This window comes from Piliocolobus tephrosceles, chromosome 15 (genome assembly GCF_002776525.5).
Source record: "Piliocolobus tephrosceles isolate RC106 chromosome 15, ASM277652v3, whole genome shotgun sequence".
NCBI classification, from domain to species: domain Eukaryota; kingdom Metazoa; phylum Chordata; class Mammalia; order Primates; family Cercopithecidae; genus Piliocolobus; species Piliocolobus tephrosceles.
The window spans coordinates 80,448,358-80,474,639 of NC_045448.1; the positions used below are offsets into that span (position 1 = coordinate 80,448,358).

At 36.8% G+C, this 26,282-nt stretch overlaps 1 protein-coding gene across 7 annotated transcripts in view; it reads left to right on the top strand.

The window, feature by feature from the left end:
- CTNNA2 (catenin alpha 2) overlaps positions 1–26,282 on the top strand; it is a 1,159,566-nt gene that overhangs the window by 122,212 nt on the left and 1,011,072 nt on the right. For 4 of the 7 annotated variants that reach the window (XM_023224974.1, XM_023224976.1, XM_023224980.1 and 1 more), the window contains exon 2: positions 17,567–17,673. In XM_023224974.1, the coding sequence (XP_023080742.1) occupies positions 17,572–17,673 (102 nt within the window). In that variant the 5' untranslated portion in view covers positions 17,567–17,571. Of the gene's footprint in view, positions 1–17,566; positions 17,674–26,282 lie in introns of those variants that run through there. The other 3 variants (XM_023224979.1, XM_023224973.1, XM_023224977.1) reach the window with 1 other exon arrangement.

A 26,282-nucleotide genomic window follows, 5' to 3' on the forward strand; every position in this document is an offset into this window, starting at 1 on the left:
ATATTATGTGAGTAATACAGCCCCTACCTGAAATCCACTGATTCAGAATAGGAACCAGCAAAATGTTTCTGTAGAGGTGGATAATAAATATTCATATGTGTGGGCCATGCAGTCTCTGTCTCAATTACTCAACTCGGCTATTTTGGTGAAAAAGCAACTAGAGTATAGATGACATGAAAAAGAGTAACTGTCTTCCAATACAGACTTTATTTACAAAAGCAAGTGCTGGGCAGATTTGCACTGTGGGCCGTAGTTTGCCAATCCCTTCATAAGTTCCACAAGTCCATCAATCTGAACACAAAGAATGCTATTTGAAAAACAATCAGTAGTATTATGTTAGTTAGGAGGGTTTGGGGCTGCAAATAATATGAAATCATATTTGCTGTTTCTAAAGATAGGGTGGTTTCAGTCTTGGTTAATTTAATGTGTGGTTGTTATAAGAGACATAAACGCTTTCCAACTCTGTTATTCTCACTTGTTGTCATTATCTCCCCTCATAGTCTCAGATAGATGGAACAGTGTCATGCCTACTTACAACAGTGCACAGGGGAGAAGGACATGTCCATATATTCCAGGAAAACCTTTCCCAGAAGTCCCCAGCTGAGTTGCTGTCACATCTTGTTTGGCTGCATCTCCAAATGTGAATTAAAAAAAAATGGAAAAAGGAAAAGATCCCATATATTTTACATAGGATAATTATGATTCTCCTCCTTAGCCTAGAGAGACAGATTCAGCCTTAACCCATACCTGTAGATGACCAATATTTGAATGAGCTGTGATTACATGAGTAAGAAAGAGCAGGGGGCTTTGAGAGGTGAGTGAAGAAGGATGTCTATGAGATGCATTGTTTTCCATGTTAACTAAATTACACTCAAATATAATTCTGTCTTAGATGGTATTTGAGTCCATTTGTTTCCCTCTGTTTCCCAAGTAGTCCAAGGGAACATTTCATTCCACCTATCTTTGGTCAGAGGAGAGGGAGGAGTGTAGACCAACATTCTACCCACTGATGACAGGCCATCCGTCTCTATTGTTGAAGAACCATCACAGAGCCTATGCTCACCTTCTGCGAGGTCAGTAAAACCAGTATATGAAAGAGTGTTTGAACTTACTTAACAAACATCACTTAGCAGTCCTTAAGGAACCTCTCAAATAAACCCCAGCTAATTATACATAGTTAGTATAGAATCTGGTTGATATTATAAGAGTTGAAAATAATTTGCTGAAAAGCATTTTCACGAAATGATGAAATCATTTTAGTGCTAAAGGGAATACAGAAGACCGATGGATGCTTTTAAGGCATAAAGTTGCTGCCCTACAGTTTCAGATGGAGCAGGTGATTTGTCAGGAGAATAATTTTGGTGGCTGGGAGATACAGATATAACTAGAAGCTGGTTTTCCCACTTTGTTTTGCTGTCTTCCCTGAATTACATCATGGTATTCCTGTAGCAAAATGCCTGCAAGAGACCTTATGCTTATCAGTAGGGATGGCTCTGACTCAGGTTCTGATTTTTTTCCTGGAGCTATTTCTGAATGTTGAGCTCTTTAAGCTGTCAGTACTGGGGTTGAACAGATACCTTTAGATGCAGCTGTATTTATTGTAGTGACTTTGGAGAATGATACTGTACTATTTTGTGGATAGGTTTGTTCAGGAGACCTCATTTTGCATCTCCCTCATATAGTTCATTCAGTTTGGAAGGGGCTACTCCCTTAATGCCCGTCATTTACTTATGTGTTTATTCAAACATATCAAATTCACTGTTCCATCCTCAAGGATCTAAGTATTGTAGTGTGAAAGAGAATGAGCCGAACAATTAAAATAGAGTGAGATTTATGGCACAATTGAGGGAAACATTGTGTCCTGTAAGATCGAGGGTGACACTGAAAAGGTCAAGAAGCGACGCCTGAGTTGAGTCTCAAAGCATAACCAAAGTGAGTCAAGTAAGGAAAACAGGGATGAAGCAGGCCTATGGAAGGAATGACACAAGAAAAGGCTAAGAGGAATGGGAGAGTATGGGATGTTTGGAGAACAGCTGGCAGTTCACTAGGTCTAGAGTTCATAAAGACTTAAGATGCACAATTGGCAAATACTGAGTAATGGGACTGTACTGGGGGTGCAGTTAATATATTTAGAACTTTATTATTCGGCAGTGTGAGTCATCAGAGGCTATTCAATGGGACAGTGACATGATGTCATTCATATTTGCAAAAACCATTATGGCTGTGGGATAAAGAAGGGATTAGAGGGAGTAAGACTGAAGGCAACATGACCAGTCAAGAGGCTGTTTCAATAATCTAAAAAAGAAATGCCAAGAGCCTTGATTAAGGCAGCAGTGGCGGAGAGAGAAGGAAGAGATGGTTGTGATTCAGGTGCTGATAGAATTTATTAGGCTTGAACTTTTTATTGTAGGAGGTAAGAAAAAGGAAAGGAATTCGAGACCATCCTGACTAACACAGTGAAAAAATACAAAACAATTAGCCGGGCTTGGTGGCGGGCTCCTGTAGTCCCAGCTACTTGGGAGGCTGAGGCAGGGGAATGGCGTGAATCTGGGAGGGAGAGCTTGCAGTGAGCCAAGATCGCACCACTGCACTCCAGCCTGGGCGACAGAGCTAGAATCCCTCACGGAAAAAAAAATAAAAATAAAAAATAAATGACTACTGCATTTCTGACAGGGCTTGATACATGATAGTTCTTCTTCCTCTTCTTTTTTTGAGATGGAGTTTCACTCTTGTCACCCAGGCTGGAGTGTAGTGGCACGATCTCGGCTCACTGCAACCTCCACCTCCCAGGTTCAAGCAATTTTCCTGCCTCACCCTCCCGAGTAGCTGGATTACAGGCGCCCGCCACTGCACCCAGCTAATTTTTGTATTTTTAATAGAGACGGGGTTTCAACATGTTGGCCAAGCTGGTTGGTCTCAAGCTCCTGACCTCAGGTGATCTGCCTGCCTTGGCCTCCCCAAGTGCTGGGATTACAGGCGTGAGCCACCGTACCGGGCCGTTATATAGTAGTACTGTTCATTAACATATGACCACAGGAGTTGGACCAACGTTGTAGAAAGATGAGTTCACTTTTAAGCCTGTTCATTTTGAAGTGCTTGGAAACCTAGTAACTCATTGTGTATAGGAGGCTGGAACCCAGGAAGGAGCGCTGAGCTAAAGAAATCGATGTGGGAGTTTTCAGCGTAAAGTAAGACACTGACATAAATGAGACCACACGGGCACTAGAGCAGAGAGAGAGGAGACACAGTGATGGAGTTCAAAGCAGAAACATGAAGGGCATGGGTCTAGAAGAAGAGGGTACAAAGAGGACTAAGAATAAGATGTTAAGAGGGTACAAGACCAGGAGACTGTGGTATTCTTGAAACAAAAGAAACAACAACATTGCCAAATATTTCTATGTGATCAAATAAGATAAGATTTTAAAAGAGGACCCTGGGTGTTTTAGGATGATATACTTATTGATTTTTATTTAGATAAGGAATGTGTGATCATTATGTAACTAGAATATATATATCAATGTATGAGGTGAAAAATATATATAATTTTGAATAATTTTGAATAATTTAAGAATAACCCTAAATCCTACCGCCCAGCATAACTACTGTTAAAATTTTGATGTGTATTTTTCCAGACTTTTTCTATATGCAAATATATTCTCTATATCCAGATATGTCTATATATAACAAAATGAGTTCATACTATAAAAATATTGGATGCTGCATAAATTTCCTTGTCATTCTTCCCCGAGACCAAGATGATCTTCTCCACACCTTTCTAATTTTAGTATATAAGCTGGGAAATCACATGATGTCCATTGAATTAAGTAACTAGAAGATCATTTGTAATTTTGCAAGGCTAATTTCAGTGGAATGGCGAGGGCAGAAGCCAGATTGTTGTGGGATGGGGAATGAGTAGGTAGTGAGGAAGTGGAACAGGCATTATAGACTACACTTTCAAGAAGCTAGGCCATGAAGGAGAAGGGAAGTATGGAATGTCAAGTGAGGAGTAGGATGGTGAAGGATATATATATTTTTTATTTTGTATTTTACTTTTTTAATTGGACAATACTTTCCACTGCCTGGAAAGAGCCAGAAAAGGGGTGAAATTGAGGATACAGAAGAGAGAGAACAATTGATGGAATGAGGCCTTAGTCAGGAGGCAGGAAGGGATGGGATGCCGGAAAGAAGAACCAAGCAACATCTTCTAATAAGACAATTCGAAGGAGATAAGGTTAGAAACAGATGGTTTCATACATTTGTAGATGTGTCACCTGAGGTGATTCTGGTCACCTTAGAATGACTATGGCTGATGCCCACAGGTGTTGAGCTATTTGATGCTTTTTTGAACTTGCAGGAAACAAATACCTTCCATATTGGATTAGATCCATTATCTGTTCACTTTTATCTTCAGAGTGTTAACAAGAGATGCATGTTAGAAAGGTCTAGTCTTCTCTGACAAACTGAAAGGTCAAAAATGGTCCCTAAACACTCAGTTACCTTAAACAATACATTAAAGATTTATTATCCACATATTTCTATGAAGTTTCTTAAAGCTGTGTATTTTCTTAGCCTGTTCTGCCCCGCAAGACTTACCACCCGTGAAATAACATATTGAACACATTTCAGGAAGTTAAATTGTATCTTGGAAAAAATCAGATTTGGAGCAAATTTTGGTTGAGTTCCATTAACCTTGGAAAAGCAAGCTTTAGTTCTCTTATGGGTAAAACTGGGATACCATCAGTATTGACCTGACAGCAGTGTGAAGATAGTGTAAGGTAACATAGGTCAAGTGCCTGAACAGTAACTGCTTAGACAGCGCCCTCAGTATGTGTTAGTGCCTTCCTCCATGACTGTCTTATACACATGTTCTCACTCTCAGTGATTGACCAAGGACTCCCATTCACTCCAGCATACTAGGACTTGATGATAGCAACATGAAACTATTGATAATTATAATAAACTTTGGCCAATGGCCCATAGTGTTCAGTGAAATCGATGTTGTTGTGAAATGTAAATATCATGAAATTAATGGAAAGGATTATACTATCTTGAGATGTACAAAATTAACAGGGTCTCATTTGCATTTCCTAAAGCCATGGTAGATTCATATTTTACATTTACAAAAACATATTACCTGAGGTACTTTTTGGCTCATAAATACAAAATTAAATCCCACAGATGACCAGAAGGAAAGCTAGGTTATTGTTTCTCTTTTTTACATATGATTTTCTGTATTGAAAGCTTAATAAGATGATTTACTAAGGAATATATATGCTGAACACAACTTGTGCTGAAATATCAATCCTCACTGTGAAAGACTTCTAAGCAAATATAATTGCTGTAATGTGTTATGACTTTTCGAGACTCATAATTCAATTGAAAGGGGCAAGGCTAACACAATGCAGGAGAATTATTTCCCATTTACTGTAGCTGCCACTGGACGCAACGCAGTACCTGTTTACTTTAGATCCAGTGAATCAGCCAGTCTATGACATAGGAAACTGCATGAGGCAGGTCTATTAGGCTTAAATAATTTCCCTATGAGTTTCTGCTACTTAATTCCTTTTTAACACACCAGTACATGTGTGGATTTAACTTCGACTTTTAAAATAAAATATAATAATTCACTAGAGCTTGCTTTGAAAATTCAAGTCCTTAGGTACTAATTGTCTTTATAACCACTTAACTGTTGAAAATAGCTCTTAAATATCTGCATTTCTTTCTTTATATCATGATTACTTTGTCTTCTTGACTCTCCATCCTAGAGTTACTTGGATGCCTTTTCATAGTCTTGGTTAATTTGTTTCCTGCATTTTTTCTGGCAGCAATTCAAAAGATCATTGATTATTTCCCCTTTACTGTGTTGCGCAAACTACTTAATATGGCTCCATCAAGACATTCAAAATTTGGAGCTGCCATTGGTTACCTCTCTACTGCCTAATCTAAATGCCAAGTTGAAATGAACTGATTTAATGATCCCAGAGATGCCCATCCCCGGCAGAGCTCACTCTCTGAGGGCTCCCCTCTTGGTGAATGGGCACTGCTTTTACAATCTGATGAGTCAGAACAAAGCTCATCTCTCCAATCAATGTTAAGCATGTCTAATTCACTTTAATGTTTTCCACATCACCTAACTGGAGCTTGCACACAGTGGGTAGTTAGTATATAGGCATTGAATGAATGATGGGTGGATAACTGAATGAAGAGACAGGAAACTTTTATTTAATAATGCATTATGGGATGGATTGCACTTTTCTGCTAGAATATCAAAGGCTTTCACAGAAATAATTGAGAAGCATTAGAATCTTGCATTAAAAGTAAAATTTATTTATATAAATTATTTAAAGACACTAAGTTTGAGTTTCTGATGCATTTTGGACATAAGTCCTCATTAAAAGCTTTTTTCTTTTAAAATTTGTTGTCTAACTTTTAAGTAAAGATATCAATATGAAAATTACTTTAAAAAATTAACTTTTGTACGACTTGATTATAATTTGAGGGTTTTCAAGGTTTTCAACGCCTTGTTGAATGGGATTCAAATTATATTGTGGTAACTATTATAGGAAATTTGGGTTGGGATCAAAAGGATTAGTTTTAGTATAACTCAAATGACTCTAGTAACAAAATAAAAGCTACATTTTAAAAAGAGAATATCGAAGGCATTCTGAAGGAGAAAACTTACTTTATTTTCCAGGTCTGTAGCAACTAAAGTGGTGCATTCAGTAAAAAATCTCTTTTCTGCATCAGAACATTTGCATTTTAGTTTAACTATAATTGTGTGTGTGTGTGTGTGTGTGTGTGTGTGTGTGTGTGTGTGTGTGGAAAGGGAGAGAGAGTGAGAGACAGAGAGAAACTTGAACTTGGCAAAGAATGAAACCCATGAGTACTCATAGCATTTTGAGTAATGCCCAACACTGCTAATTGTGAAAGCGAAGAGTCTCTATTCCTGATGCATTAGAAACTTAACTTGAGGAAATCAAATAGATAACAGCACAGGCAACTTGTATTCGAATCATGTATTATATGGTAGTCATTCTAAGTGCTAGTGGAATTCAGAAAAAAGAAAAGTCACTAGGGCTTGTGTAAACAGGGAGACTTCGTAAAGAGGTTGGGACCTGAGAGGACTTTGAAGACAAAATGGAATTTGAGTCAATGAGAAGGAAAACTTTCTAGGAGGCATTGTGGGCTACTATACTTTGCCCAAAGTTACTCATGTGGAAATCAGAACTGAATCAAATATCACTAGTCTCAAAGTTACTTTTTCCTGAACAAAAATGGGGCACAATTTAACACGTTAAATAAACTAGTATCCTCTTCTAATATGTACTATACATTTTTCTGAAATACATAAATAAAAGTAAACCTGAAATATAAATTATGTTCTCTAAATAATACCAAAATGTCATGTGTTTTCAGGGTCTGGGGAAGTACTGAACAAAGAATATGTCTAAAATTATATCTGAAAGATATTTTAAAAGCTATTATTCTCTAGGAAATAGCCCCACAATTGAAAAGATAAAGAATTGATAATTGAAAAGTACAGATAAATATTTGGATATGTCATAAGTTCACATTTAATCAACATTTATGAAGGGCATAACTCTCTACTCTATCCTACAGATGAGAGAAAATAAATGAAAAACTGAATTTATGTCATAATGAGTTTATAACCTGGTGGGTTATGTCAAACTAATGTCAATTTCTTAATGAGCCAGTTAAGAAAAATGTTAAGATCTTCTGTTACTGACTGTAAATACAGGGATTATGAAGAAGGTGCAGGTTGAAGATGTCAGTATTTGGATATTGGAGGATGAGAAGGAAGGTGCCCTAGGTAGAAACTTTAGGAAGAGGCATGAACCATGTGTTGTAATGTAGCCTGATCAGAGCAGAAGACTTTTGTTAAAGAGATAAGATCCAATAGAGCAGGATCAGAAAATGGAATATCTGCCTGGTTACAAAGAGGAACTGGGGCTTGTTGGAAAAGCGAATTAAGCGGTTGTTTTGGTTTTCTAGAAAAGCAATGTTTAGGATAATTACTTTGGGCTAAATTATACAGTGAGACTAAAGGAAGGCAGTTTGATAGCTATTTTGCTATAATCTAAATATGAAATGAGATTCTGATGAAGATTTGAGATATGTAGTTAATGCATATGAAATTCTAATTTATAGGCAGAAGAACAAAGAATAAATTAATTGCCAAAGAAGCTATGTTCCTATCAAATAATTTAGTTACTTTTGGACTATAAAGATAATTCCTCAAGATATGTTACCTGGAATACTAACAGTTCTGATTTTCAGTTGTTGGAATCTACTGTCCAAATATGAATTGTGTTGCTGAAGGATAATAAGCAAGTTGAAAAATGTTAACCTTTAGTTAAGAAATTTCATTTAGACAACTTGAGTCCTTGATGGGACACTGGATACCTCGCATGGCATATAGAGTAAGTCCTACTTACCTGGATATCACATAGGTTCACACTCAAGTGGTAAACAACCCATAATTTAGGAGTAGACTGAGTCTGTGTATGTTTCCAAAATGAAGTAAAATGATAAGACTATGAATGCAGTGAAAAGCAAAGAAATGAATTTGACAGATACTAAATTTTATTTTCAATTTCAAATTACTGACTTTCTATTAGCATACTCCAGGAGCGGTGAATTTCTATAAAATTGGCACATAGTATTCAATTTTATGAGTGTGCTATTGCAAGTATAAAAACCCATTTCAGTGAGATATAGACATGGTTATTTCTTTTTAATCAGCAAACTCTAGGCCACATATTATTAGTCTCAACTTACCACCTTGAAGGACTTGAGGCTTTGGAGCTTTCTTCGTTTATATATTTTTGGTAACATTTTGTTTATTTGGGTAGAAGAAAAAGGAGATTCTGAAAAGGATATGCATTTATGCTTTGACATTGATTATTATTACAGTAATATTTTCGAATTATTAGAATGATATTTTTGTTCATCAGCATTTGAGTGTTTTGTTAAAAGGTATGGGTTTACCAAGAATAGAGGTCTTGCAAACATTGTAATATTTGAGGAAAGTGCTGAACTACACTTTAGCAATAGCAGATACCCGCACCCCACCCTGCCTTCACTGCAAATTGCAAAAACTACTTAGACATTGCATATCACTTCAATTTTGAATAAAAGGGGTGACAGATCCTGTAATTACAGCAGCAGCTTGCATCTTGGGTCACTTCTCAGTTCACTGAGCCAGAGCTTTGAATGGTTATTATTTAAAGAATAGTGATGGGTGATATACTACCTCATTATAGTCAAAGTTAGGGGAAATGAGCTTGAATTGAGCAGAGTTAATGGAGGAAGATACGATGCAGGCTTTCCCATAGTTTGGCCACCAGAGCAGGCGATTTTCATACACATGGTAGCACCAGGAAGTATGACAAATGCCATTCTCCCCCCACCTCCATTTGGACGTGGTATTGTCATGGCAGAGTGTATTCTCGTGGGAGCCAGGATGCCTACTTTCTAGAGATATGTAGATAATAAACAAAAGATTTCTCCTGTTTTTCATTCCTTAACTTCTGCTCCTATCTTCACATACACATACACACAGATACTCTCTTCAGCTCCAGAATAGCCCCTCTTACAATAGAGTATCCACATCCTAGAGGTACTTTAAAAATATAATTAACAGGCCGGGCCTGGTGGCTATGGCTGTAATCCCAGCACTTTGAGAGGCCGAAGCGGGCACATCACGAGGTCAAGAGATCGAGACCATGCTGGCCAACATGGTGAAACCCTGCCTCTACTAAAAATAAAAAAAAATTAGCTGGGCGTGGTGGTGCACACCTGTAGTCCCAGCTGCTTGGGAGGCTGAGGCAGGAGAATAGCTTGAATTGGGGAGGAGGAGGTTGCAGTGAGCCTAGATCGCATCACTTCACTCCAGCCTGGTGACAGAGCAAGGTTCCATCTCAAAAAAATATCAACAGAAATTAGAACCACTGTCATAGTTCAGATAACATATATGGAAGTTGGAAGACTTAGTTTTATGGTCCCCAAATAAAGAGATGTTGTTCCTACTGGTCATCTGGTCTGAGCAGAGATATATCATATCTTCCTGATAACTACTTCCCCACTGGCATGTGTGGTGATGGTTCCTGATTACAGCAGTAGTTCTTAAAGCGTCATTCCTGAACCAGCAGCAGCAGCATCCTCTGGAAACTTGTCACAAATGAAAATTCTCCAACCCACCCCAGACCTAATGAATCAGAAACTCTTGGGGTGGGTCCCAGAAGTTGTGTTTTAGCATGGCCTCTAGGTGATTGTCATGGACACACAAATCTGAGAACTATTTGTATTTGTTTCCTATTGCTGCAGTAAAAAAAGTTACCACAAACTTAGTACGTTTAACTTGATAAACATCAAGTAACTTGGTAACCTGATACAGCTGTGTTCCTTACTGGAGGCTCTGGGGAAGAATTCATTTCTCACCTCATTTAGGTTGGTGACTGAATTCAGTTCCATGTGATTGTGGAACTGAGACCCTCATTTCTTTGCTGACTTTCAGTCAGAACTCATTCAGCTCCCAGAGGCCACCCATATTCTTTTCCATGCTTTTTATGTGGTCCCTCTAGCAACTAGGTTAAGTTTTTCTCAATTCAAATCCCTCTGCCTTTTCCCTTAGCCCTACCCAGCCTACATCCTTTTCTGCTGTATCTCTATCATGTTCTCTTCCACCGATAGCCAGGAGAATGATCTGATTTTTTTTTTTTTTTTTTTTTTTTTTGAGATGGAGTTTCACCCTGTCACCCAGGCTGGAATGCAATGGCATGATTTTGGCTCACTGCAACCTCCGCCTACTGGGTTCAAACAATTCTCCTGCCTCAGCCTCCCGAGTAGCTGGGGTTACAGGTGGCCACCACACCACCACACCTGGCTAATTTTTTTGTATCTTTAGTAGAGATGGGGTTTCAACATGTTGGCCAGGCTGGTCTTGAACTCCTGACCTCGTGATCCTCCCACCTCAGTCTTCCAAAGTGCTGGGATTACAGGCGTGAGCCACCGTGCCCGGCCAAAAGATCCGCTTTTTAAGGGCTCATGTGATTACATTGGTTCTACCCAGATACTTTGGGATAATTTCCCTATTTTAAAGGCTACTGATTGGTAACCTTGATCACATCTGTAAAATCCCCTTGATCATGTAATATAAGATATTTACAAGCATAACACAAGGGCGCTGAGGTCACTGGGCCAAAATTTTGTCTACTTTGTATTACACCTCACAAGTCCTTCTCTTGACTTTACCAGGCCCCTGTGTTGCTCATTAGCTGACCCAGCTTTATAGCCAGCATCCTACTCTCACCACGTAAGACCAGTGGCAACTTGGGGAAACTGACCTCTAGACCTGCTCTGTCTCACCAGGAAAAGCAGCCACATTGCCCATGAGCCCCATGCATGTATTAGAACACCTGCTGTTGGTGTCTCCCTCATCTAGTCTAACATTTTTATATCTCTCTCTTGCCTCTTCTCTCATTCTCCAGAAATGGCTGGCTCCTCATTTTTTTAATTTGTGTCCTTACCTCTATTTCCTCCCATGATTGAGAAGCTCCATGGTGTAACTAAGCCTTGGGATTTTTCTCTAGAAGCAGTACGCCAGAGTGGTTTTGAGCATAAACTCTGAAGTCAAGACAATTTAAGTTCAAGTTTTTTTTTTTTTTTTTTTTTTTTTTTTTTTTTTTTTTTTTTTTTGAGGTGAGTTGAGGTTTTACTCTAACACCCAGACTGGAGTGCAATGGCATGATCTCGGCTCACTGCAGCTCCTGCCTCCTGGGCTCAGGCCATCTTCCCACTTCAGCCTCTGGAGTAGGTAGGACTACAGGTGCACGCCACTACGCCCGGCTGATTTTTGTATTGTTTTTTTGTAGAGATGGGGTTTCCTCATTGTTGCCCAGACTAGTCTCAAACATCTGGACTCAAGCAATCTTCCCACCTCAGCCTCCCAAAGAACTGGGATTACAGACATGAGCAATCGCACCCAGCCAAGGTTCAAGTTTTATGACCATGAGCAACTTTCTTAACTGTTTTATACTGTAGTTCCCTCATTGATAAATGGGAGATAATAGTAAAAGCTCATTAGTCCATATTATTTTACTCATGGAAAAAGCAATTTAATGTACAGGAGACTCGGTACTAATAATACCTGCCAACTACCCTAAATAGGGGAGAAATTTAAAGAAATAAATATAAAAAAGGCAGAAAAAAAGCAATTCAGGGTTTTCAGACTTGATTCTTGAAATGCTGAGGAAATTTAGAAAATTCACCTTATCTCATCTCTCTCCCTTTCTCAGTAAATCTGTTTTTTCAGGCATCTTGTCTTGTGAGATTTTCCAGTGGCATCCCTACCCCAGTTGGTGTCTTGAGGGTTAGGATGATAACTCATGTAGACAACATTGCAAAGAAGAAAAACCATCACTTATGCATGTGCAATTATTTCACTGATTTGCAGAACAAATCTTTTAATAATATAATGCTATCACCATCCTTGTTTTACAAACAATGAAACTGAAGCTTTGGTAATGTAACTGACTCAACATCATACATGCAGAGGCAGGTGAATGATCTCCACAGCTCTCTGATAATGACAGGCATTGTTAGTCGTTAACTTATGAATTTGTATCAACTAAAGCTAGCCTATCATATAAAGCTTCATGGAGTTTGATGGCAGTAGTGCTCAGTATTGGTGAAGAAAAAAAAATCATGAGGAGAATCTGAAGCTGGAGCTTCGTGGAGAGAAAGCAGGTTTGGGTGGTCCCTCCGGCAACTGGAAAGCATCCTGGACTATCGCGATGTGAAACAACAGTAGAAAGAATGGAGATAACTTAGAAAGGTGAGGCAGAGAATTCCAAAGACATTTTCCAGGAAGGTTTGAAAAGGGGAATTTCTGCAGTGAATGATGCATTACATTAACATATCTGGCATTTGAAGGCATTCCTTGGGGTATGGGAACTCGAGGCCGTTTCTACTTATCAGGACACTTTCCAAGGAAATAAGCCCCTTAATCCTTAGTTGCTTCATAGAGGAGCTCATTTTACTTTGACTTTTCTTTTCTGTCAGGTTTTGTATTTTCTATTATGAGTGACAAATGGCTGCTAGCATCCTGGCCTGTGCCTCTCTCTTACCACCACAGAAAGAATATGAAATTAAAGTATTACCAGGTGGGCTATATTATTACCTTACATGGATACACAATTTAAAACTTTTCTTTCTGTCTTCTTTATTTTATTTATTTATTTATTTTGGAGAAAAGATCTCATTCTGTTGCTCAGGCTGGAGTGCAGTGGCACAATCATGACTCACTGAAGCCTCAACCTCCCTGGGCTCAGGTGATCCTCCCACCTCAGCCTCCTGAGTAGCTGGGACTACAATATTATGCCACCATGCCCACCTAATTTTTGTATTTTTTGTAGATATTGGGTCTCACTATGTTGTCCAGGCTGGTCTCAAACTTCTGGGCTAAAGCAATCCACTCACTGCGGCCTCCCAAAGTGCTGAGATTACAGGCATGAGCCACTGTGCCCAGCTGAAACTTTTCATGAAGAAACTCTTCTCAGAAATTAAAATTCTGGGAGCTTTCTCATAGGTTTGTAACACTGTGCTTGCTGTATGGAAGAAGATAATCTTGTTGTCTTTTGTTATTTACAATCTTGTTTTTCACTCTTTGACTGTATCCAGTCTGTATTCTCTCTACCAAAGGTAAGTAAAATACGATTTTTTACTTTGAATTCAAATCAGTGAGAAGAAATTTATTTGCTTTATGTAAATTTCCTTTTGTGGGCAAACAGACTGTATTAATTGCACAGATGGAATTGAGACTATATATCATTTTATCCTCAGAAAGATGAAGGGCTCGTGAGACTGCACACTTGATTTGTTCTCTTGTTTTCTTGTTTGTGTCAATTTGGTTGTTCCACACAAAGGAGTGCAAATCTGGATCTCTATTTTAATGAGTGTTTACCTGTTAATTCAGAGATAAAGAATTGCAAAAAAAAAAAAAAAAGGAAATTTAAATTTGGGAAAATAATGACAACATAACAATAATAACAAATATTCCAGAAATGTTAGCATGCTTTCTATCCATTAACTTATTTAATCCTCACAATAAGCCTATACAATCCTTATTATCCTGATTTTTCATTTGAGGAAACTGGAACTCAGAAAGGGCAGGCAATTGGACAATATCACAGAGTTGATAAATTGCAGAGCTTCAATTAAACAAAAGTCTATTTGATACCATTGTGTTAGCTATTGCTGATTAGTAGTTAATGGCAAAATCTCAATGGCATGCAATATACAACAGCAGGCATTTACTTCTTGGTCATGTGTTGATGGCTTGGTTGAGAGTTGGCTGACTAGGCTTACCTTAGCTGTGCTTGGCTCCAGCGCCAGCTCGGATTCAGGTGTGCTCCATGTGTCTTTCTTTCTTTTTGGACCAGTAGATTATATTTGACTCTTATGGCAGAAGGCAGTAGCATAGAGGAGAAGCCCAACTAAGTAAGCACATTCCAAATGTCTACTCACATCATATTTCTTAACATTCCTTTAGCCAGAGCCCAGTAGCAATGGAATAGGAAAATACTCTCTTCTCATGGAGGTGAGGATGGGAAGGAAATGACTATTTGCTGAAAAATCCTCCAATCTACCTCAAACGCCTATGCATTTTTCTCTGTCCTTCCTAATTCATAAATATTGAATATATTTCATGTGGGATGACATCTCAGTTAGGAGTCACCTTATTGTGTGTGCTTGTCAGAGGGGCCACATACCAAGTCATCAATTCCTATTTTCTGACTACCATTGCCTCCCTTTTTGCTCTAGAGATGCTTGACTCATTTTGCCTTCTATGCCCTAATTTGTTCATAATTTAACACTGGAGGCAAAGATCATTAATGAGTGAATCTAGAAGATTATGGTTATGATTACTATCTTGGAATAGAACCTTTTTTTTCTGTTTTCGTGCAATTCCAATTGGCCAAGGCTTTTGTAAGGAAACTGTTCCTACTACAAGGTCTAACACAGACAGCGGAAAGCAATCAAATATTTTGAAAGTAGCAGGGCATAGCAGGACGAGAACACATTTTCTAGAAACAGCAAACTGTAAAGATGATACCAGCTGAAGTATCACAGGCAGGGGAGCTTCTTACCTTGTGCTCAATAGCTGATATGAAGCTAAAATGCCCCTTTCAGGCAACTCAAGGGGAATCTTACATATCAACATCGTGGGTTTAGAGGTGGGGATTTTGCAGTCCCCACCACTACTCCTTTTGTTTGTTGCTAATGTGGTTAGTAAACCAAACAGTGAAAAGATTATGGGGTAGAGACAGAATTCCTGGTTTTAGTCTCAAGTGTATCAGAAACAGCATGGATGGAAAACAGCATTTAAAGTTTCTATGACTTATTTTTCCACTTCAACAAATTAGTACCGTGTAACCTTTTCTTTGCTATTGAATTTTACCATTGTCACAAGAAATGACTGAAAAGATTGATCCTCAAAGGAATAAAATTTGAATGATTTGTCTGGGCACTATTATTCTTTTATTTTTAGATTTATAAGGGCTCTGTGACCTTCAGGACTGAAGGCCCTAATTAACTCTTGCTTCTTGGCTCATAGTTGGCTTGAGATCTTTGTTTGAGGAGTATCCCTCACTTCTGCTTGATGCATGCTAGATTAATGTCTCTGTTGTGATTTCCCCAACATTTTTGTGTCATGTTTTAAAAGTTACATAATGGAAGAGCTGTAATATTATGTGCCTTCCTTGATCTATCAGCGTATGTCTACAAGCGTGTTCATGTTAGGAAATTCTCTATGCAGTCTTACCCAGTACCTGTCACTATCATGTTACAATGATTTCACGACTGAGTATCCAGCTTTCCTACAGAACTTCCTTGTTCATCATCATTATTATGCCACTTGTGATTCCATCAGAGTTTGAAAAAGGTTCTCAGGGAACTTCTCCAGAAACTTGGAATAGCTGTATCATAAGTACTGGACTAAGATTATGTAGGTAGTTCTGGCTTCAGTAGGGATGAAGGTATCCCAGTGTCTGCAGGAAGCATCCGGCATCTTTATCCTTCTATGGCATGAGAAGGTGTGTTGCCCAGACGCAGAATTCTGTATATGACAGAGCTGCTTTGTGGCAGCTGGTAGTGTGAATGGAAAGTGTGTAAAGTGTTTTTAGGTTTTTGGAGGACAGGCAGCATGTCGGTGCCAACTATTGTTGTGATGAAGAAACCCAAATCTAAATCGGTCTGTATGGTTGGATTGCTATGCTTAGTTTATTTAAAACATGGCATTTGGAGAGAGTTAAAATACCAGCACACTGTGTCTTTGCCTCTTCTTTTTTTTTTTTTTTAAAGCAAATTGGTTGGGTCTATTTGCAAAAGCCTTAGCTGTAGGAGAGCCAGTAAAGAGGCACATTTCTACTAGTGCCTATTGTGATAGACCTTTGTTGTGTTAATTCTAGTAGAAATAATCATCTATATTGGTTTATAAGGATGGAATTGAATGGGGACATTGGTTCAGAATAAAAGAACAGACAGGGACATTTTGATTTATGTTGGTATTAAGACAAGTGATTCAGATTCAGTTTGTACAATCTAAGGTTGCTTGTCCAGTAGTTAGATGTCAGAATGTATTTAGCAATTTCTTGATGAAAGAAACACACACTTGATAGAATGTATAATTTTTTTTTGGGGGGGGGATGGTCTAGAACTGTAATTTTTTGCTTGTTATGTGGAGACTGCTATCTGCATGTCAGTGGTTCTTAGGTAAGAGAGGATTGCTTTAGAGTGAAATAAATAACCTTATCAGTCACTGATTTTATGGGACAAGAATGTAAATGTAGTGAATAATCAGAGAGCATGTAAATAGTAGCAGATAATTTTTAGAACCATTGGCACTTAGTTTGCAAGATGTCTTTCTTATTTAAAAGACTGAAACTCTTGCCCCAAGGAGTATGATATTCTCAGGGGTCAGTTGTGATGTGAAGAAAAAAGTAGTCTTTTGTTTTAAAGGGGTTCTTACATCTAGTAATCATTGATGGATTTACTTTGCTTCCTGCTATCCTTTGTTGTTCTCTCCAGACTGACATCGATGTCCCTTCCTCACCTCTCCCATAGTCCTCTCTGTGTTTCTTAATCACAACATGTGTCACAGTGAGACCTAATTGTTCCCATATTTGGCGGTCTCTAACTTTAAACCTTTAGCTACTTGAGGGCAAGACCAAAATCTTTTGCAGTATATAGCAGATAAGTATGCATGCTCACTGTTGAGTAAATGAAATATTTCAGTGGCTATTGGGTCCCAGAAGCGGGCCTAAAATACACCAGTATGCTGAGGAGACCTCAGTTTTTAATCTGATTCCAAAATTGCCACCTCACAGTGTACTGGTCTGGTTTTCCCATCTCTAATTTGACCAGGTTGGACCAGAGATGCTATTTCCAGTATGTTCTAAGTTTCAGTGATTTACTTGTTTTGAATGACCAAAGTTACAATTTATTTCCAAGATCATTATTTCTAACTGATAACGTGTTCCCACAGGGAGCATGACTTCGGCAACTTCACCTATCATTCTGAAATGGGACCCCAAAAGTTTGGAAATCCGGACACTGACAGTGGAAAGGCTGTTGGAGCCACTTGTTACACAGGTAAGGGATGTTTTGAAACCACTTTGTTATATGTGTGTTTCTATTGTGATTATATCCTGACTCTTAAAAGAACTTAGACATCCTTAAAAGAGAATAAATCATGCCATAATTCCAATTACTGAATACATATTACTGCCTGAACTATGGGCAATCTCATTGCCCTATAACATTTGAAGTGGCTTTTAAAAACTATTCGTATGATTTTTGAAATTAAGTTGATGAGATAATTGAAGAGGGGTCCTTGGTGAAGGGGGCCCTCATTTATGGTAATGGATTCAAAGTCTAAATAAACCATTCCTCCTGCACTTTCAGATGCTAATGCACCGTTAGGAAAAACTGTGTTGACTATACAACAGCAATCTATATTTATTGAATTACTTTTCTTTCAGTTTACAAAGCAGAATTCATCCTCTCGGAGTGATGAGATGTTCCATTTTTGTGTTGTCACAGTTGTCACATTTCCACAAGATAACTATCAACAGAAAAATATCATCAGGATTTTTAAGTGTTATAAGTTAATTTTTAGTGTCTTGTTAAGCATACTCTTTGCTATTTTAACTCTGAGATTCCTGGTATGTGAATATTTTTACCCAAATTATAATAGTTAGAGGCATTTGTATTGTCCTGTGGCTGCTATAACAAATTCCCATCTACTTAGTGGCTTGAAGCAGCACAAATGTATTATTCTAGAGGTCAAATGTCCTAGTCAAGGTATTGGTTGGGTTACATTCCTTCTGGAACCTCTAGAAGAAAATCTATTTTCTTGCTTTTCCCAGCTTCTAGAAACTATGTCACTTCTTTGACCCCTTTCTCTATATTCAAAGCCAGCAATGTAGCATCTTCAGATTTCTCTTGCACTCTGACCTTTGCTTCTGTCCTTGCATCCCATCTCTGAAAATGGTCTCTCCTACTTCCGTCCTTTAAGGACCCTTTTGATTATGTTTGGTCCACCCAAATACTACAGAAAAATCCTCCCATCTCAAGATCCTTAACCCAATCACATCCAAAAAGGTTCCTATTGCCATTTAAGGTAACATATTTACAGTTTTCGGGGATTAGGATGGAGTTACTTTGAGGACCGTGATTCAATCTGCCATAATTTGCCCTCTGGCTCCCAAAGATTGAGATCCTTCCTTCATGCAAAACACATTTCACCACATTCTCAGGTCTCCAAAAGTCTCAGTCAATCATAGCATCAACTCAAGTTCAAAATGTCATCTAAATTTAATCAGCTTAAAAGTCCCAAATCTCATTATCCAAATTATTTAAATTAGGTATGGCTAAGGATCTGTTTATAATCTGTCCTTGAGCAGAGTTCCTCTCCATCTGTGGAGCTGTGAAACTACAAAACAAATTATATGTTCCCAAATGCAATGGAGGAACAGGCATAGGATAACAGTTACAGACATTCCTACATAAAAAGGGATAAAGTGAAAGGAAAAAGGAGTTACCAGTCTCAAGAAATGTAGAAACCTACATGGGAAAATTCCATTAGATTTCAAGGCCTGTGAATAATCCTCTGTGGCTTGAATCTGCTCTCTGGGCCTAGTCCAGAATTATTTCTTCATTTTCATGAAGGATTGCACATATTTTCAACCAGGTATTCTTGTCAGCCATCTCCTACCTGTAGAATTTTGAGTGTCTGTCAGCCTTCTTGCATTTCATCCCTTTTCTGCCTATTTCAGTCCAAGCTGATGGTGTTACCACCGTTGTAGGATTCTCAAGAACATTGTGATTTTCCTGTGTACATATCTAGGATTCACTCCATTAGAAAAACAGGCTCCTCTACAGATCTTTCTTGAATAATTTCAACTCCATTTTTGGCCTCTGTTGAAGTGGCTGAGGGGATCCGTGAACACATGCCTAATCACTTCAAAGAGCCCTGCTTTCACTCAGACCTTTTAATCCTTATAAGTCTCTAGCAAAATGTTATCCAGACATAAAATTGGCTTTCTCTCCAAGTATGCTTTCTTGAAAACACATCTCCTAATTTTAGCCTTTTGAAGTCTTCATAGGTTAACAGTTTTCCCAATCATCAAGTCCTGGTCTTTTTTGACTTAATTGTTATTCCCTTTATTCATCTTTTTCCTCTCACATTTCACTATAAACAGCAAGAAGAAACCAGGCCACTCTTTCAACACTTTGCTTAGAAATCTCCTCAGCTAAATATGTAACTTCATCACTTGTAATTCTGACTTCCACATAATTGTAGGAATCAGTCCAGCTGAACTTTCTGCCACTATAAAACAAAGATTCTTTTTCTCCAATTTCCAATAACATGTTTCTCATTTGCTTCTGAGGCCTCACCAGCATCTCCTTCAATGTCTGCATTTTTACCAACGGTCTATTTATGGCAACTTAGATATTCCCCAAGAAGTTAAAGGTTTTCTCTACCATGCTCCTCACTTCCTCCTGAGTCTGCACCAGCAGAGCCTTTAACCAAATCTTTGTTTTTAATAACAGTCTGTTCAAGGAGATCTATAATTTTTGTATTATGCTTCTCAAAATTCTTCCAGCCTCTTCTCATTATCAATTCCAAAGCCACTGTCTACATTTTTAGGTATTTGTTACTAGCAGTGCCCCACTTCCAAGTACCAACATCTGTGTTAGTTTCCAAATGCTGCTATAACAAATTTTCACAAATGTATTAGCTTAATATAAAACACATTTATTTTGTAGTCCTGGGGGTGAGAAGTTCTAAGACCAGTGTGGCTCTAGGGGAAGCATCTAGTTCCTTGCCTGTTTCTGCGTCTGCAGTCCACCTGCATTCCTTGTTTGCATCACCTTCTTCCATTTTAGAGCCAGCAGCACAATGCTTCAAATCTCTCTGATTTCAGCTTAAACTGTTATATTTCCTTCGTTGAATCTTAACTCTACTGCTTCTCTCTTATGAAGACCCTTGTTATTACATTGGGCTCACTCATATATTCCAGGATAATCTCTCCATCTTGACATCCTTAACCTAATAAGCACATCTGCAAAGTCCCTTTTGCCATTTCAGGTAACACATTCGCAAATTCCAGGGATTAGAATGTGGACATCTTTGTATGTAATTGGAGAACATTTTATGAGATTCATGCATATTTTTCATTCAGTCATGACTCTTGTTAATCTTCTATGAAAATTTTTGTAAGAAACACCTAATATTGAAATGCTCACCTAATACTCATAGGAAATATGTTGGCCACCTACTCAGACTGTACCCTGTGGCCTAGGGTTGATTCATGAATTTTTAATGGTCTGCAGTAAGAACAAAATTAAGGATAAACACTTGAAATTTTTATAGGAATTTGACAGAGTAATTTTTTGTCTGCTGAACCTAAATATAAAATATGTACTTATAATTGTATATGTTTAATTTTTAAAATTATTCATTATGTTGCGTTTTACAAAATATTGGTCTGTGAGATATTGGAATAATAAAAATGTAGCCTTTCATCATAGATAGCTTGAGAAAGACTGGCTTAGGAGATATGTTGGAGTCACAACAATCTGGTCCAAAAGATAACTTCTGCCAGATCAGTTAAAAAGTGAGTGACCTTTTCCGAGCCTTGGAGTTTGCACTTCAGAGTACCTATAAGTATATTTAATCCTTATCATACAGATTAAATGAAAGAAAATATTAGAATACAGCACCTGGTATAAAACAAACGTTGAGTAAATGTAGCTTCTATTTTTCCTGTTTGATGGCTATATATTCAGGCTCATGCTAGTCATAAACCTAATACTGTATAATTTATGAGAAGGATAGCATGGGCTAGCACAATATTACACTTATATAGCCTTATGTATTAAAATTTATATACTTATATTTTACCCTTGAGTTTAGCTTATCTAAATAATAGCACATCTAAGATGATAATTAAAAATCATTTTTGACTGGGAGTGATGGCTCATGCCTGTAATCCCAGCACTTTGGGAGGCTGAGGGAAGAAGATCCTTTGAAGTCAGGAGTTTGAGATTAGCCTGGTGAACATGGCAAAACCCAGTCTCTACTAAAATTACAAAAATTATCCAGGCATGGTGGTGCATGCCTGTAAACACAGCTGCTCAGGAGGCTGAGGCAGGAGAGTCACTTGAACCCAGGAGGCAGAGGTTGCAGTGAGCTGAGATCATGCCACTCCAGCCTGGGCGACAGAGCGAGACTCCATCTCAAAAAAAAAAAAAAAAAAAGTCTTTTTCGTGTATCTTTTAGTCCAATTATCTAAAGTCCTTCTGTTGCAGACAAAAACAATGCATTAAAATATTTTCTCAAATTAAGGACAGTGAAGTGACTAATTTATATTTGTTCACACAATACAGTAGAATGCTTAAAACTTCTCTTCAATTTCATGCAGAGATTTGGCACTGTAAGTAGTCTTAACATCCTTCCAGTCTCCTATCTATGTGCTTTATATTTCCTCCTAGTATTCTATACTGATTTAAAAAAATTAAATATGTGAATTTTAAGATGGGATTTTCCATATGATATTACTTCCCTACAATACGTGGCTGTATTATCAATACTAACCAATTCTTCCCTTGGAATTAAACCTTCATGATAGCACTGATGTGACTGTTGACCCTTAAAGGACTTATGAATAAGAAAGAAGAGATAAGGAAATATTAGCTATAAACTTCATACTCAACATTTAAAGCAAACTGTGGAACTGTGAGAGGGAACCAAACTAAGGCCCCTGTTGTATCAAACACATACACAACTTTATGAATTGAACGAAATTCATAGCAATATGCAATGATACAGTATGTCCATCGCTATCCCACAGTTTCTAGTAAGGATGGATAAGGGATGAAGTGAAAAACAGAAGTTATGGGGTTCTGAGTAAAATTCTTTCACTGTCATGAGAAAAATGACATTAGGAATTTACTGTTGATGAGTATTTAAAGTATCCCACAAAACCTTACCTTATGTCAATAATGATATATATATATATGAGTCCTATACACTTATTTTATAATGTTGAAATGGCAAGATTCCTTTTGGAGAAACCACATTATTAAAATTATGAAACTGCTAATGAGAAGGGATTCATTTTAGGAAGTTTAGTCTTTGAAAGTATCTGAACTGTTTGTAAATTCAAAAAAGGAAGGCATTTCAACAGGTCACATTCTGTATTAAGAGACTTTATTAGAAAACTAACACAATTTATTAGGCAACTTTATTACAAAACTAAAACAAAAAATTAGGACATTAAGAAACACTCTTAGATAACTCTTAGAACCAAAGGGAAATTACAAACTATATATGAGTTAATGGAAAAGAAGATCCCTTCCTAACAAAATAGACACATCCAGTAAAAGCTATGATCAGTATAGAATTTTAGCTTTAGAGAGCTTTGAAGAAAGAAAACAGATAAAAAATAAACTGTGAATCTAAAGGAATTAGAAAAAGAGCATCAAAAGAAACTAGGAAAACAGAATTTAGTAACAATGAAAACTGGAATTGCTAGAATAGAATGCAAATGCAAAAATGATTAAATAAATGCAAAATTGGATTATTCTTTGAAATGGCCAACATAAACCCCTTGAGGCACAAATTATGGAAAATATATAAAGAAAGAATATGTAAAATTATAAATGAGAAAGCAGAAGTAACTCCAGAAGCAAGAAAGGTTAAAAGAAATTTAGTAGAATATTAGGCGTGGCTCTGCACTGATGAAGCATGAACATCTAAAGGAAGGGAATGAGTTCCTATAAAAAAATAAATTACTAAAATATTTTCAAGAGAAAGTAGAAAACTGTAATATGCCATTTAAATACTAGAGCTGTTTAAAGATCAGTTATCAAAAAAGCACCAGAGCAGATGGATGTATAGTTGAATATTACGATGCTTGTAGCACTGATATTCCAATGTTCTTTAAACGATTCCAACCATAGAAAAATATAGAGAACTTTAATCATTTTTTAGAGAATCATAATTTTAACTTTAAAAATTTAAGTCATATTCTAAAACGTTTTAAAGAAAAAGACAATGATGATTCTGTCTCATTTGAAAATTTAAATGCACAAAAGAACCCTACATGAGCTATTAGTAAATAGCATGCAGCAGTATTTGAAAAGATCAGCATATGTGTGAAAAAATAGGATTTTTAAAGAATATATTGGTAGCCTATATTTAGAAAACAAATAAAAATACTTTAGTATATCAGTAGATTATATCATTATATACTAAAAAGATATTTAATAGAATTTTGCAGTTATTTCTAATAAAAATTCTAAGACTAGGATCAGTCTTTTAAAATAAAGGAATGTACCATGTAAATTTTGGAAAAGGACTAATAAAGCCCTCTGTGGGATATAATTTTTATATCATTACAAGTAACATGAAAATGAGGTTAGGTTGCTAGATATAAGATAAATATACAAAAAATAATTTTGTATCTATTCAAAGGGAAAGAATTTGAAACAAAGATATTTATTTATAATTCAAAAATTATAAGGTCAATTTTTTTCTGTATGAAGTACACATTAATGTTTTAATTTCATTTGCAATTTTGTAATTTATTATATCATTGGAGCAGAGATTGTGGATGTATAGGCTTTAGAGTCAGAGAGGCTCAATTGTGAATCCTGTATTCATGGTGATAGCTTCAGAAGATTATTTAATCATTCCTTAAATGTAAAATATAGATAATAATAATTTCTACATCATGACAGTATTGAAAGGATAAGTGAGATGTTTAAAGGGGCTAGAAATGCCTAGTGCTATGCTTATAGTATTACAGGCTTGCTTTCAGTACCGTTTTCTTTACCATTTAATGGTAATGGCTTTCACTTAATAAAACATAGGTGTCATATCTAATACAGGGATTCCTTTGGACACTTTTTAGAAAAAATATTTTAATGGAGATTTATGAAAACATTGATTTGCTTATTGCATTAACAAAATATAATTAAAACAGAAACTTCTGAAGTTACTGAGAATTCAATCTTTACTTTTTCAGGGCACTAATGAAGCACTGGCCACCAAAATGAGACAGGATAGAATTTGCTGAAATTTGGTTCTTTTTTTAAATAGAAGATGAGCCTGAAACTTAATAAATAACACTAAACATCTGATAAAAGAATATCATTAATGTTTAATGAGCTGTTCTAAAGTAGCCAGACAGGGAAGGGACCTCCTGAGAAGAGGAGCTCTCTTTAATCATTTCCAATATTACTTTGAGTAATGTTCGTGGGGCCCTGTGACATGAGGCTCTGGTGAATTTTATAGTTGGACCATTTTAAATTTTACTCCAAAAGTTAATTATCTCAAGCTAAATAATTTGCACTTTATATATTTTAAAAACATTTTAAAATTTAAAATTTCAATTTTATAGTTTTAAAAAGTAATCAATTTTCTCCCTCTTTATATATAATTTATTATACCAGTAGTAAATTTTTTGTGACTCACAACAATAGTTCATTACTTTGGTGCAATTAAAATCAGGGAAACAGGAGGTTTAGATTTAAAATTAGAAGATTTAGAGCTGAAAGTGATTCCAGAAATAAATGAACACTTAGAAGCAAAGTAACTTCTGAGAGTTGATCCAGTGCCTTTTTGTTTTGGCTACACCATACACTTTCTTACAGAATTTCCAAAATATAGTATTTTATGCAAGAATTCACTGAAATAATCAAAATATAAAGTGAGGCATCATTATACTCATTTTTCCATCTATCCAGAGAATATAATTATTGAGAATCACCTTAATTCATAGTTGATTCATGACATTGAGAAATGAATACATTTGGGTTGTTTGTACGGTGACACTACAATGTTACCATAAGTTGTGCATGCATTTTTGTCAAAGAATTGAAACTGCATGAAAGGTAAATGATGTGCTAAAAGTGAATGATGTGAACTCCATTAAGACTGTTTGATCTTTGATTCACTTCACGTGTAGTATGATTAACCCATTTCCAAGTATATTTCCCCATGTTTATTTATTTACCTTCATTTTCATACTAGTTTCCATTTTAATTTTTGGAGGATATTTTTCTTGCCTTGAAAAGTATTTCAGTTTATCTGTCTTTAAAAGAAGATATTGGGGCTGGGAGCAGTGACTCATGCCTGTAATCCCAACATTTTGGAAGGCCAAGGCAAGAGCATCACTTGAGCTCAGGAGTTCGAGACCACCCTGGGAAAAACAGCGAGACCAGTCTCTACTAAAAGTTTTTAAATAAAAGTTATCCAGGTATGGTGGCACATGCCGGCTGTTCTGGAGGCTGAGACAAGAGAATTGCTTCAGCCCAGGAGTTCTAGGTTACAGTAAGCTATGATGATGCCAGTGCACTCCAACCTGAGAAACAGCATGAGACCCCCATCTCTAAAAAGAATAATAATAAAGAAAACTTGAGGGTGAATGAAGTACCTAAAGTATCATAAGTTTATTGAAAAATGCTAAATCTCTGTATCTTTCCTTGTCAAATAAATGCATATGTATGTATACATACATACATATTACATACAAATAGTATGTGTATATACACACAAGTAGTATGTATGTATAGACATAGCATGTTTACAAATACAAATGCTATGTATATATAGTATATATTTGTATATATGTATGCATACTATATATGTGTATATACACATATATGATGTATATGTGTATATACACATA